The sequence below is a fragment of the Echeneis naucrates genome, chromosome 17 (assembly GCF_900963305.1).
Source record: "Echeneis naucrates chromosome 17, fEcheNa1.1, whole genome shotgun sequence".
NCBI classification, from domain to species: Eukaryota; Metazoa; Chordata; class Actinopteri; order Carangiformes; family Echeneidae; genus Echeneis; species Echeneis naucrates.
This window is the reverse complement of record NC_042527.1, coordinates 21,999,677-22,013,371: the sequence shown is the minus strand read 5'-3', so window position 1 is coordinate 22,013,371 and position 13,695 is coordinate 21,999,677. Positions and strand designations below refer to the sequence as shown.

Genomic DNA, 13,695 nt, shown 5'->3' with positions numbered 1-13,695 from the left:
GGAGGTTAGCTCTCATATTATACAACCACTCACATACATTTGTGGAAAGTCTATGGAAAATGGAGTTGTCCCTGAAAGTATGGAAGTTGCTAAAGTTCTTCCTCTTTTTTTCCCTATTAGCTTTACAAACTATCGTCCGATATTCATTTTGCCCCGTTTTTCAAAGGTTTTAGAGAAATTGGTCTACGAGCGTGTATTAGCACATTTAGATGCACATAATATCCTCTATGAACACCAGAATGGATTTAGAAAGAATCATATTTTTAGCTTTGTCTCAGGCCTTTGATGCTGTCAGTCATGACATTTAATGTCACAACTGAAGCACTGTGGTTTTTATGAACGCACTTTAAAATGGTTGTACAGCTATGTATATGCTAGAGAACAATATGTAATTGCTAATGGTTCATTATCTGGTAGGACCAAAATATTGTGTGGAGTCCCTCAAAGTTCTATTTTGGGCCCATTACTGTTCCTTGTATGTATCAATGACCTCCCTGCTGTATCTACGACCTTATTCCCCATACTTTTTGCTGATGACACCAATGTGATATGATGCTAACAGTAGTATGGAGAAAATTTCAAAATGGTTTCAATCTAATAAATTATCTAACTATAAAAAAAGTTTAATTTTTTCCATTTGCTAATAAAGAAAATAAATACTGTAAAGGTGAAACAAAAATTATCATCAATGGTACAGAAATTAACCAGGTTACTTCCACAAAATGTTTAGGAGTACTGGTTGATGAGAGATGGAGCAGGAAAGAACTCATCAACCTGGTATGTGGTAAAGTTGCCAGATCTCTTGGTGCCATCAGAAAAATGTGTGACCTGATAAATCGGAGCTGCCTGCTTATTTTATATTATAGCTTGTTGTATCCACACATCATATACTGTAATATTGTTTGATCCAGTACTTATATTTTCAACCTCCATAGTATTTATCTAGTTCAGCAAAGATTTGTTAGAACTGCCACCTCTTCAAGACAACTAGATCCTTCAGCTCCCCTTTTCCAAAAACTCCAGATAATGACAGTTTTTCAGATCAGTATATACCAAATATGCATTTTTATCTTTAAGTACATGTACATTCCAAATTCTATCCCCAACTCCTTCAGTGGATATTTTCCAGTCACCTCACAACTACACAAGTATAAAGCCAGACAATTAACGAGCCTTCATCCTCCTCAGTATCGTACCACCCTTGGTCAGGTTTCTTTAAAATAAAGGGGCACAATTCTTTGGAATAGACAATTTAATACCTCAGCTTTTCTAAATTAGAGGGTGACATCATGGAGTAGGCGGAGCCTGAGGTCCTCTCAGAGTTCTGTGAAGAGAACATCTGTCAGACTGGATGTTGAACATCAGCTACTTTCTCCTGGTGATTTAAACCTGGTTGTAGAGATGGAACTTTGGCTGTGGATTATTCTTGCTGCTCTTTTCTTTGGTAAGACACAAAGTACAACAAGTTTCCTTCAAACACTTGAACATATTACTGAGCTGTTCATGTTGATGCTACAGAAAACCAGAGCAGATCATTTCTGCTGATATTTGTTACCAAGTGACAATGATCAGGGAAAGTCACATCGATTCTGCTGACTGTTCTCCTTCCATCAATCATCTGTATTGATTCATCTCTTCCTCTGCATGTTCTGTTCTTCCTCAGAGTGTAAAGGAGAAGACCGAGTGATCCAGCGACCAGAAGATGTGACTGCAGCTGAAGGAGACACAGTTACACTGGACTGTGAATTTGAGACAACTTACTCAGGTTCCACTCTGTTCTGGTACAAACAAGAAGCTAACAGCTTCCCACAGTACATGCTGAGATGTGTCGCTAAAAATGTAGACAAAGCTCCAGAGCTCGACCAAAAGAGATTTCATGCTGAGATCAAGAACAAGTCAGTTCCTCTGAAGATCCAGAAGCTTCAGGTGTCAGACTCTGCTGTGTACTACTGTGCTCTGAGGCCCACAGTGACAGGAAACAACACAACTCTGTACAAAAACCTCTGGAGCAAAGACAACACAATACTCCACAACATCCACTAGAGGGAGTCTCTGACTGAGATCCTTCTCTGGTTTCTAATGATCCAGTCCAGAGTCTTCTCTCTCATGAGACACAGTTGTGATGAACTCCAGTGTCACTGCAGCAGTTCTCCTACTGTCTCACTGATCGGTCCTTCTCAGTCTCTGGAGGAGAATTTCTATCAGATCCTGGTCCCTTGTCGTGGTTTTCCTCAGGGATCGGTCTGAGGAACCATTTTATTTTCTATGTCCATGTTACCGCTGAGTTTTGTTGGATACTGTAAGTTAGCTTCTCTAAAGCTATACATAATGATAACTCATTAAGCCAATGACTAATAGGGGGACATGATGTATTCTTCATGTTTTGAATGGGCAAGACAAAGGTTTATCAGTTTGATTTAGTTTGATTTTAAAGAAAGGTTTTCTGGGTAGAGGCCCAAGATACAGAGTTTAGGGGAGACAGGGATAGGTCTGGAAATTATTTGGGAAATTATCTGTAATACTTCTTTCCAGAATGTTTTTATCTTCTCACATTCCAAGTGTCTGGAATATCTGGTTTAAATTTATGAAGTTTTACTGGGGTAATGTAGGTCCTCATCATCCAGTCATATTGTATTAATTTGAGTTTCTGGGCCTTTGAGCAAATCTGGCTCCATTCGTTATCCAACACATATTCCTTTAAGTCCTCACTCCACAATCTCCTCTTTGAGTCAGAGGACTCTCTAGAATGAGACAGAAATAGATTGTAAAGTGTACAGATCTGGCCTTTGCTTTGCTGAGGTCGAGTTACAAACTGTTCTAACATTGTTAGAGGGGACAGTTAGACGAGTGGTTTAATTTAGCGAGAAGAAAACTTTGCAATTGTCGATATTTAAAAAAGTGTGTTTGTGGAATGTTGAACTGATCTTTAATTTCATTAAAGGACATTAGTATATCACCATTATGAAGGTCCATAATCCTTCTGATCCCTTTTTGTGACCATTGCTTGAATCCTAAGTCTTTTGCACCAGGTTTAAACTCAAAGTTTCCCCAAATAGGTGCAAGGCGGGACAAAGGTGGATTGTCACCGACTGCATTATGAGCTTCATGCCAGACCATCAAGGTGTTTCTAACAAAATGATTTAATGTATTTTTCTAGTTCTTAAAATAATCTGAATATAAATATGAATCTAATGCAAGTCCTCGTATAGATGTTGCTTCCAGTTTTACCCAAGGTAAGTCTGGACATGAAAACCACCTGCGGGCAGCTCTGAGCTGGGCTGCCCAGTAGTGCCAAATTAAATTAGGAGCCTTTAGGCCTCCTCTGTCAAATGGGAGATATAGTAACGTGAGTCTCAGTCTTGGATGTCTTTTCCATGTGAATAGTGTCAGAGTATTTCTCATATCGTGGAAGAATTTAGGTGGAGCTGATAGAGGGATTGACTGAAAAAGAGGAATTTGGGAAGGATATTCATTTTAAAGGCACTTATGCATCCAATTATCGATAAGGGGAGAGAGATCCATCTGTTTAGAGATTCTTTGGTTTCAGAAATGACTGGATTGTAATTGGCCGAGACAAACTAATTTAGATTGGGGGTAAGAAAGAGGCCAAGATATTTAAATCCTTGAGGCGTATTAAGAAATGGGTGTCGGATCGTGGAGTGGGGACGTTCTTGCTTGTTGAGGAAGAGCAGAGATGATTTGGTTTTAACTTTGTATCCTGAAGACTTTAGTAATCTCCTCTGTAAGGGCTGACAAAGATTGCTCCAAGTTCGTCAGATAGAGTAATGTATCATCTGCGAACAAGGCTATGCGATGTTCCACATCTGCTATTTGAATTCCTTCAATAACAGGATGATTCCTAATGGAGATGGCAACGGGTTCAAATGCTAAAACAAAAAGTAGGGGGGATGGGAACATCCCTGTAGGGTCCCATGGTGGAGATGGAATGGTTTGGAAATGTAGTTTTTGGTCATAATCTCTGTGCATGTTTCTGAGTATAAAGGTTTGACCCATTGTCTGAAGTAAGCACCAAAACCAAAGCTGGAGAGTACTTCAAATAGGTACGGCCACTCAACTCTGTCGAAAGCCTTCTCAGCGTCCAACCACAGAATGCATGTGTCTGGAGACTTTCTTTTCATTAATTATATTTAAAGTTCTTCTAATATTGTAGTATGCTTGACGGTTTTTTATAAATCCATTTTGGTCAGCATGGATTAGAGAAGGGAGGAATTTCTCAAGCCTGAGTGCCAAAACCTTAGAATGAAATAAGGAAAGGGGCCTGTAAGACTCACATTGAGAAGAAGGTTTGTCAGGTTTTAATATCAAGGTAATAAGTGCATTCCTCAGAGAGGCGGTCAGGGTATTCTGAAAAGATTCTTCATACATATTCTTCAGTGGACTTATCAGTTTGTTTTTAAATAGTTTATAAATATCAATTGGGAGTCCATCCGGACCTGCAGGTTTCCCTCTTTTCATGTGATCTATAGCCTCTGCAATTTCCTGACTTTGGATTATACGATCCATAAATGATTTGTCTTGGTCAGATATGCTAGTTCTTCAGTGACATCATGGAGTAGGCGGAGCCTGAGGTCCTCTCAGAGTTCTGTGAAGAGAACATCTGTCAGACTGGATGTTGAACATCAGCTACTTTCTCCTGGTGATTTAAACCTGGTTGTAGAGATGGAACTTTGGCTGTGGATTATTCTTGCTGCTCTTTTCTTTGGTAAGACACAAAGTACAACAAGTTTCCTTCAAACACTTGAACATATTACTGAGCTGTTCATGTTGATGCTACAGAAAACCAGAGCAGATCATTTCTGCTGACATTTGTTACCAAGTGACAATGATCAGGGAAAGTCACATCGATTCTGCTGACTGTTCTCCTTCCATCAATCATCTGTATTGATTCATCTCTTCCTCTGCATGTTCTGTTCTTCCTCAGAGTGTAAAGGAGAAGACCGAGTGATCCAGCGACCAGAAGATGTGACTGCAGCTGAAGGAGACACAGTTACACTGGACTGTGAATTTGAGACAACGGACTCATTTCCCAATTTGTTCTGGTACAAACAAGAAGCTAACAGCTTCCCACAGTACATGCTGAGATGTTACGCTAAAAATGTAGACAAAGCTCCAGAGCTCGACCAAAAGAGATTTCATGCTGCGATCAAGAACAAGTCAGTTCCTCTGAAGATCCAGAAGCTTCAGGTGTCAGACTCTGCTGTGTACTACTGTGCTGTGAGGCCCACAGTGACAGGAAACAACACAACTCTGTACAAAAACCTCTGGAGCAAAGACAACACAATACTCCACAACATCCACTAGAGGGAGTCTCTGACTGAGAAAAGACTGATGACACAAACGTCAGAGCTCAGAGCTGATGACCTGGCTCCGCCCACTGGAGTCCAGCTCAGCCAATGAGGTGAGCAGAAATGTTGGAGGAAGTAAAAGCACAGTCAGCTTGAAGTTGAGGAGAAGGGCTGTGCAGCAGAGAGGCTGTTTAGTTTGTTCATTCTACTGCAGTGGAAGAACTTTGTTCATCTGCTGTCTGTTTGGCTTCAACTACTCCAAAGACATGTTGCTTTACCTCTTTTTGTTTTTCTCTCACTTCACAGGTGAGTTTGACAACTAATGAGAGTCTGAGTCAGCCTGCTGGATCAACAACATGTTTCACCTCCATTTGGTCACGCACAATAATGTGTCTTTGTCATGAAGTCCTGTACAATCTAGAGATGATGTGAGCTACAGTTGAGCTGTTTGTGTCCACAGAGTAAAACTGTACGGTGACATTTCCCCCTGTCTGCTCCTCTCAGCCTCATGGACAATGTCAGTCTAATGGCTTCATTTTCTGCACTTTTTCAGGAATAAAAGCTCAACACCGAATCTTTCCTGTGAGAGAAGAAGTCAGTGAGAGAGAAGGAGGAACTGTCACACTCAGCTGTCAATATCAGACAACACACAGTGGTCTTTACCTTTACTGGTACAGACATGATTCAGACCTTCAGGCCCCTCAGTTCATTCTCTTGAAAGGAGCAAAGGGATCCACAAGTGAATATAATCCTTCACCGAATAAATATGCCTCCAAAACAACAGACACATCAACTGAACTGACCATCAGTGGACTAACCCTGGCAGACACAGCTCTCTACTACTGTGCTCTAGAAACACAGTGATACAAAGTGTAGGAGAGGCTGCACAAAAACCTGAACACTGATATCTGAGTCCTCTTCAAAGAGGAGGGAAGTGGTTTTCAAACCACAGCTTCATATCAGATGGATTCTGCTAATTCCTGTTTTATCAGAGTCACTGTGGTTCAGCTGCTCATCAAACACTGTGGGAGGATCCACATCAGTGACAGACCACCTGGATGAGGCTTCAAACACAAAGACTCCATGAAAAGGTGCATTCCCACCAACAGTTCAAAGGTCGCATCTGATAGGAACCTGACGTGACGTAAGTCCGTCAGCTGTCGGTGTGACAACGTCGCTTCAAATCAAATGAAAACAGATTTATTTGTATAGCGCCAAATCATAACAAAGGTACATCAAGGCACTTTACATATAGAGCAGGTCTAGACCAAACTCTTTATAAATTTATTTAAAGAGACCCAACAGATCCCCGGATGAGCAGGAAAAACTACCTTTAAGAGGCAGAAACCTCGAGCAGAACCAGGCTCGGGGGGGCGGCCCTAAGCCTGGTGTGAGAGAGAGAGAGATTTTGACCTTTAACAAAACTTTTGTTTATAGCTCATTCTTAAAAACTTTTGCAAATAAGTTAAGGGTTATATATAATATATATAAAAACAGTCAATAAAGAAAAATCAGGAAATTCAGGAAGTTATTTATCTAGTCCAAGCCGGCCGGCTTTCCGAAGAAGCAGGCTGGCCAACGCCGACCAGCAGGGGGGATGTCCATACAGCAGCCGCTGAGCTGCTTGAAGCCTGAAGGCTGTAGTCCTGGACCTGATGTCCACCAGGCCCTGACCCCCCTCTGCCACAGGGAGGTACAGGACCGATGCTCTTACCCAATGACACCCCGTCCAAAAGAAGTCCATCAGGAGCCGCTGTATTTGTTCTAGGAGGTCAGGTGGAGGCACCAACACCTGCAGCCTGTGCCACAGGGACGAGGCGACCAGGTTGTTGATGATCAGAACTCTTCCCCTGTAGGACAGCTGAGGTAGCAACCATGTCCATTTAGACCACTTGGCCTGCACTTTCCCCAGCACTCCCTCCCAGCTCTGCCTTTCCCTGTCCTCACTGCCCAGGTGAACCCCCAGAACCTTTATCCCTGTACTCCCCCACTGCAGGTTTCCAGGAAGGGCAGGAGCGGTCCCCCTCCTCGACATCCCTCTGATCCTGGACCAGAATGCTGATGTCATCTGCGTAGGCTGACACCACTACAGGGGGGCGGCTCAGGCAGACTCAGTCCTTTTAACCACTTCCTGAGTCTGACCAGGAGCGGCTCGATGGCAACACTACAGCTGCCCTGCCTGATCCCCCTTCCCACCTCTACAGGACAGCTGAGCCCTCCCCCGACCTTCACCACACAACACGCACTTTTATATAAAAGTTTCACCCAAGACAAAAAGTGCTCCCCAACACCAAACACCTGCAAAGTGGCAAATAAAAACAAATGATCCACACGATCAAATGCCTTTTCTTGATCAACTGCTAAAATGCCAACATTTAGATTATAACATTAGCAAATGTCAAAAATGTCTCTCATTAAAAACAAATTGTCCTGTATGGATCTGTCTGGGACACAATATGATTGGTTGACCCCAATCAATTGTCCAATACAAACCTTTAGTCTGTTCGATAAAACCCTGGATAAAATTTTGTAATCAGTGCATAAAAGAGCCAGAGGCCTCCAGTTTTTTAAAAGCATTAGATCCCCCTTTTTGGGCAGCAGGAAGCTGGGAAGTTCCCTTTATTATAAGACTCTTTAAAAACATCCAGCAGGTCGTGTCCCAGTAGATCCCAAAAATCAGCAGGCAGCCCGTTCATGCCTGGAGATTTCCCTGAGGCCATTTGTGTGACGGCCGAGGTCAGCTCCTGGAGGGACAGGTCAGAACCCAGAGCACCACGGTCCTCTGGGCTCAGCCGAGGAAGGCCGTCCAGCAGCTCTGCAGCAGCGTCCATATCACAGTCCTCCACCCGGAACAGAAAAATAATCCACAGCATGCCTTCTCATTTCCGCCGGGTTGGAAGTTAGCCTCCCGTCCGGCAGACAGAGACACACCATCCTCTTCCTCTGGGCCTCGGACTTTTCCAAACCAAAGAAGAAGGTGGTCCATATCCTTCAGTCTGGTGAAGCGAGCTCGGACCAGAGCTCCCTTGGCTCTCTCATTCAGAAGGCCGCTCAGCTGCTGTCTCCTGGAGGTCAGGGTCTCAGCGCTGGCTGGGGACACACTCTCCAGCTGCTCCACAGCCCTCCTGGTGTTGGTGGTTGAGTAGGCCGTGTACTTCTGGCAGAAAACCCTGATCTGCCCCTTTCCCACCTCCCACCACTGAGTAATGGAGGGGAAATCCTGCTTTCTGGACTTCCAATAAAACCAAAAGGGTTTAAAATTTTCACAAAAGTATTGTCCATTCAAAGTTTCACATTAAAATGCCAGAATGGTGATGATCTCTGGGTAGGGGATAAAAACAGCTCTGCCCTCACTAAGTGATGGTCTGTAAACCCCACAGGGAGGATGCTACTATTTGTTATACGGGGAATAAAAAACCCAGAGATGTAAAACCTGTCCAGTCTGGCTGCACTGACTCTGCTATCTGTCACCTTTACCCAAGAGTCCAGAAAAGAGGAGGACTGAGGGTGGGGCTCCTGTCCCGTCCTGTCCACCCAATCTGTGCAGCAGTTCCAGTCCCCCCCCCCCCCCCAGAAGAACAACCTCCCCCTGGTTACATCTGCCAAGCCCGTCTTTCAACCGCTGGAACAGAGCGAGGCGTTCAGGGCCGTGGTTTGGAGCATATATGTTAAAGAAGTTAAAAACAAAAGTCCCTATCTCAGCCCTGACCATGAGCCCCCCCCCATCTCAGAACTGGATAAAATGTTTGCAGCTACAGTGGGAGAGAATAAAATAGCCACTCCAGCACTTACATTGGTGCCGTGGCTAAGGATGTATTGCCCCCCCCCCCCCCCCCCACCATAAGCCCCAGTCAGCTTCATTAGCAGGGTCACTGTGGGTTTCCTGTAAGAACACCACATCCAGTTTTTTGTCCCTGACTACCTCTGACAGTAGAGCTCTCTTTTCAGCGCTCCTTCCCCCGTTAATGTTAAGAGAGGCTATCCTGAGGCCCTGCATCACAGGGGAGGGGGGACAGACAGACAGACAGACAGAGAGACAGACAGACACAGCAGGAGAGAGACACCCTGTGTTGTGTTCATGGCAGTTTATCTGGTCACTCTCATTTTCTTAACTGTTTTGGTGCCTTTGAGGCCTTTTCTCAGGGCAGCCAGTCAGACAGACAGTCTGAGTCTGACTCCACCTCCATCTCTGTTACCTGGCTGCTATCCAGGCTGGCCTGTACCGGTTCAGCCTGCTGGGCTCCACCTGCACCCTCCTGCCCCTGCTCAGCCCCGCCCACCTCTCCTACCTCACTACAGTCCTGCTTAGCTCCTCCCACTTCACTTACCTCCCTACAGCTCTGCTCTTTGTCCGCCCCGCTCCCCTTTTCCTCCCTGACCACCTTCCTGTCCCTGCTCAGCCCCGCCCCCTTTTCCTCCCTGACCACCTTCCTGCCCCTGCTCAGCCCCGCCCACAGTCCTGACCACCCGTTGCCATGGTTACATGGTCAGCGCTCACCTGCTCAGCCTCAGACCTGCCGCTTGTTGGGGGGCTCCTGGCCCCACCACTCCTAGCTCCTCCAGCCGCAGCCCTGGTGCCAACAATGTCAACTGTCATCTCATTGAACTAAATCATGTTAGGTGTGATGTGTGATCTGTTTGACTGCTTGATGAAGCGTTGATGCTGAAAAATGTCCTCACTGAAAAAAAGGTCCCAAATGACCATGTCATGACAATATAGGCTATTTGAGAGAGTTTGGAATACAATAAAAACAATAGTGAACTTTTCTGGCCTTCGTCACCTGTTTCATTGTCCACTTCTCCCCATCTGGTGGAGAAGACTCATTTTGTTTTCTGAGGAAGTTGCGGGCCTCCTCGAATTCAGAGTCCAGAGCAGGTGTCTTGGTGAGGTAAAGTGACGGCTTCACCTTGCTGACATCCAAGAATGTGGCTTGCACAGGATCCATCAGGCCACAGTTCTGTTTCTCCAAGCGACTTTTCATTTCTCCGCACACTGAGTCAATGCAACTGTAATAAATCCTGCGTAGTTCTGTTTCCTCTTTACAATCTACGTGTGTGCTGATTTCCTCAACTACGTAGTCAGCAAAGGCAGTTTTGTGAGCGTCTTCTCTTTGATGGCCTTGTTGTGACGCTGTCACAATGAGCTAGGATTGCCTGGAATTCAGTCTCAGTGCGGAGAATCAAGACAGGTACATGCACTGCTGATGAGCTGCAAACCTAGAAGAACAAGAAAAAAAACCTTGTTACTGCACAGAATATAACACAACTGAAAGTGTAGCACACCTGACTACTAACATCCATTTCCTGATCTATCTCCCCTAATGTTCTCTTGCAACACATTAATTCCCTCTCTCTTCCTCTGTAGCTCTTCTCCACTGCTTTCTTAATTGTCTTCCTTCTTTAACTAGTTGCTCCGTTTCTCTTTGCTGTCTGGAATTAGCTACTTGTACTCTTCCCTCTTTCTATCTTGCACCCCAAATCTTTCTACACCACAGGAGTAAATGGTGTCTCCCATCTTCTCTAATCTATCACTTGAGTTTCCTCCTAGTCAGCTCACAATTATTGAGTCCCTGTTGACTGTCTACCATTCTTTGCTACTATTTGCCCTCGGCCATCTAACTCCAGCTTTCTGCTCCATATTTCTCTCTGACTGGCCTGTTCACCTCAGCATCAGCTGCATCCCTTCTTATAACCTCCTCCTCCACCTCTGTGGCTGTGTTGTTGATATCCTTCGAACTATTTTCTTTTTCCTGTACTGATATCACTATCTGATTTTAAGCTCAAAATAAAAGAACAAATCAAGATCAACATCAACAGAGTCCTGTCCCCAACAGAGTCCTGTCCCCAACAGAGTCCTTTCTCCAGCAGAGACCTGTCTCCAACAGAGTCCTGTCCCCAACAGAGTCCTTTCTCCAGCAGAGACCTGTCTCCAACAGACTCCTGTCCCCAACAGACTCCTGTCCCCAACAGACTCCTGTCCCCCACAGAGTCCTGTCTCCAACAGAGTCCTTTCTCCAGCAGAGTCCTGTCCCCCACAGACTCCTGTCTCCAACAGAGTCCTGTCCCCCACAGAGTCCTGTCCCTGTGATCAGGCTCCTCCTTCTAATCCTCCCCCTTCGTGTTGATGAACACTCAGAGTCCACAGTCTGCTTTATACTTGCTGGAGCTCACAGTGACTCCACACTGCAGATATGAAGGCTCTGTTCATCTCAGTGCTGCTGGCTGCTCTGTGCCGTGGTATGAACACTGCTCTGTTTCTGTGATATCAATCCAACACTGACATGATTCTTCCATTCAAACACTGATACTGTTTGTTGGTGTTTTACAGAATGCAGAGCACAAAAAGACAACGTGGTGCAACCACAAGGAGACGTGACTGCTGCTGAAGGAGAGGCAGTGACACTTCACTGTGGATACAACAGCAGCTCAACCAGTCCATCTCTCTACTGGTACAGACAGGATGGAAACCAGAGCCCCAAATTCATCCTGAGCCGCTTCAAACTGGATGAAGGAAACACAGAAGAGCACTTCAAGGAGAGATTTTCATCCAGTCTGAATTCTGACCTAAGATCAGTTCCTCTGAAGATCCAGAAGCTTCAGGTGTCAGACTCTGCTGTGTACTACTGTGCTCTGAGGCCCACAGTGACAGGAAACAACACAACTCTGTACAAAAACCTCTGGAGCAAAGACAACACAATACTCCACAACATCCACTAGAGGGAGTCTCTGACTGAGAAAAGACTGATGACACAAACGTCAGAGCTCAGAGCTGATGACCTGGCTCCGCCCACTGGAGTCCAGCTCAGCCAATGAGGTGACTTGTTGTGTCCACCCAAACTGGTGACATCTGGATGAAGTGTTCCTTCTCCAAACAGCCCAAAGCTTCCTCCTCCTGATCTCTGAACTTTTGTTTCTTTTCTTCAAAAGTCAGAGTGTCTGAAGATGCTCTCACTGCATCACTGTGGGATGGTTCCTTTGTTTCTCATCATACTAAAAGGTGAGTTCAAGCAGGAGGAATAAATGAGTTCAGAGGATCTGTTGGTTAGAAACCACTGGAACACACAATCAGAGTTCAACATGGTCTTTAACAACATTTCTCTGTTTCTTCAGGTGTCAGCTGTCAAGAACTGAATCCAGTCAAGACTGAAGAGTCCAGTTCAGAAGGCAGCTCTGTCACTCTGTCCTACAATTACTCAAAAAAACAGATAGGCGTTGATAATTTTTTCTGGTATCGACAAAATCCAGGAAAACCACCAGAGTTCATCTTTTCTCATCAGGAGTCAGGAGAGAAATTATCAGGTTCAGACTTGAGAATGTCTGTTAACGTGAGCGATGACAAAACCAGAATTCATCTACAGATCTCCTCTGCTGCAGTGTCAGACTCTGCTGTGTACTACTGTGCTGTGAGGCCCACAGTGACAGGAAACAACACAACTCTGTACAAAAACCTCTGGAGCAAAGACAACACAATACTCCACAACATCCACTAGAGGGAGTCTCTGACTGAGAACCTTCTCTGGTTTTCAAACCCCCCACTCCCACCCTCCCCGTACAGCTAGTACAGACCCACACAAGTAAACATATGCAAAGTAAAATATATAACAACAATAATAAAAAGAGTAAATACATTAAAACAAAAGAAAGGGCAAGTGAAAAATGGATGCACACTCAACTACATTAAAATATGCTCATCATTATATTGGACATTTATATTCACAGACAATAATAATAAATAAATCAGATCAAATCGAATTAGAAAAGAAAAAAAAAATCCTCCTATGCTCCTCATTCCCAGGGGAACTAAGAGCAAAGCTAGTTCTAACCCTAACCCTCATTTTTAATTTTGTGGGAGCACTTCAAGTTTTTTAAATGAGGCGATTAAAGGAGCCCATATTGTGTGAAATGTTTGGGTTGACCCCATGAAACATATTTTTGTGGATGGTTGTGCTGACTTCCACTCCAGCAAGATTTTTCTCTGGGCCAGGAGAGTTGAAAAGGCAATCACATCCTTAATTTTATTCTTCATTTCTATACCCTCCCCTGGGACTCCAAAGATTGCCCTTTCAGCATTGGGTTGGATATCTTTGCTCAAAGCTCCAGATAGCGTTTGGAATATAGCAGACCAAAAGTTATGCAGCTTATTACAGGACCAGAACATGTGGGCCAGGTCAGCCCAAGCTATATGGCAACGTACACGTTTCACTGATATGACAGATCCTACAGAGTCTAACCCTGCTGGTGCAGAAGATTAAACTGAATTAAGCCTTGGCGAGCACATGAGGTTGACCCATTTACTCTACCTCACGCTCTCTCCCAGGTTGCATCAGAAATAACTATTCCAACTATTCTGCCCAGTCTGCCCTAATCTTATCGAGTGACACCTTATTAA

The 13,695-nt window shown here is 44.5% G+C and overlaps 3 gene segments (V, D, J or C); all 3 read left to right on the top strand.

Annotated features, from left to right (window-relative positions):
* Positions 1–727: 727 nt before the first annotated feature.
* Positions 728–2,043, top strand: LOC115058204 (T cell receptor alpha variable 18-like). The segment is given in 2 exon segments: positions 728–1,444; positions 1,664–2,043. Coding segments are annotated over 2 exon segments (423 nt in total).
* Positions 2,044–4,326: 2,283 nt separating this feature from the next.
* Positions 4,327–5,420, top strand: LOC115058202 (T cell receptor alpha variable 36/delta variable 7-like). The segment is given in 2 exon segments: positions 4,327–4,723; positions 4,943–5,420. Coding segments are annotated over 2 exon segments (423 nt in total).
* A 6,028-nt stretch (positions 5,421–11,448) lies between these two features.
* LOC115058197 (T cell receptor alpha variable 18-like) lies at positions 11,449–12,121 on the top strand. The segment is given in 2 exon segments: positions 11,449–11,543; positions 11,635–12,121. Coding segments are annotated over 2 exon segments (435 nt in total).
* The last annotated feature ends 1,574 nt before the right edge of the window (positions 12,122–13,695 follow it).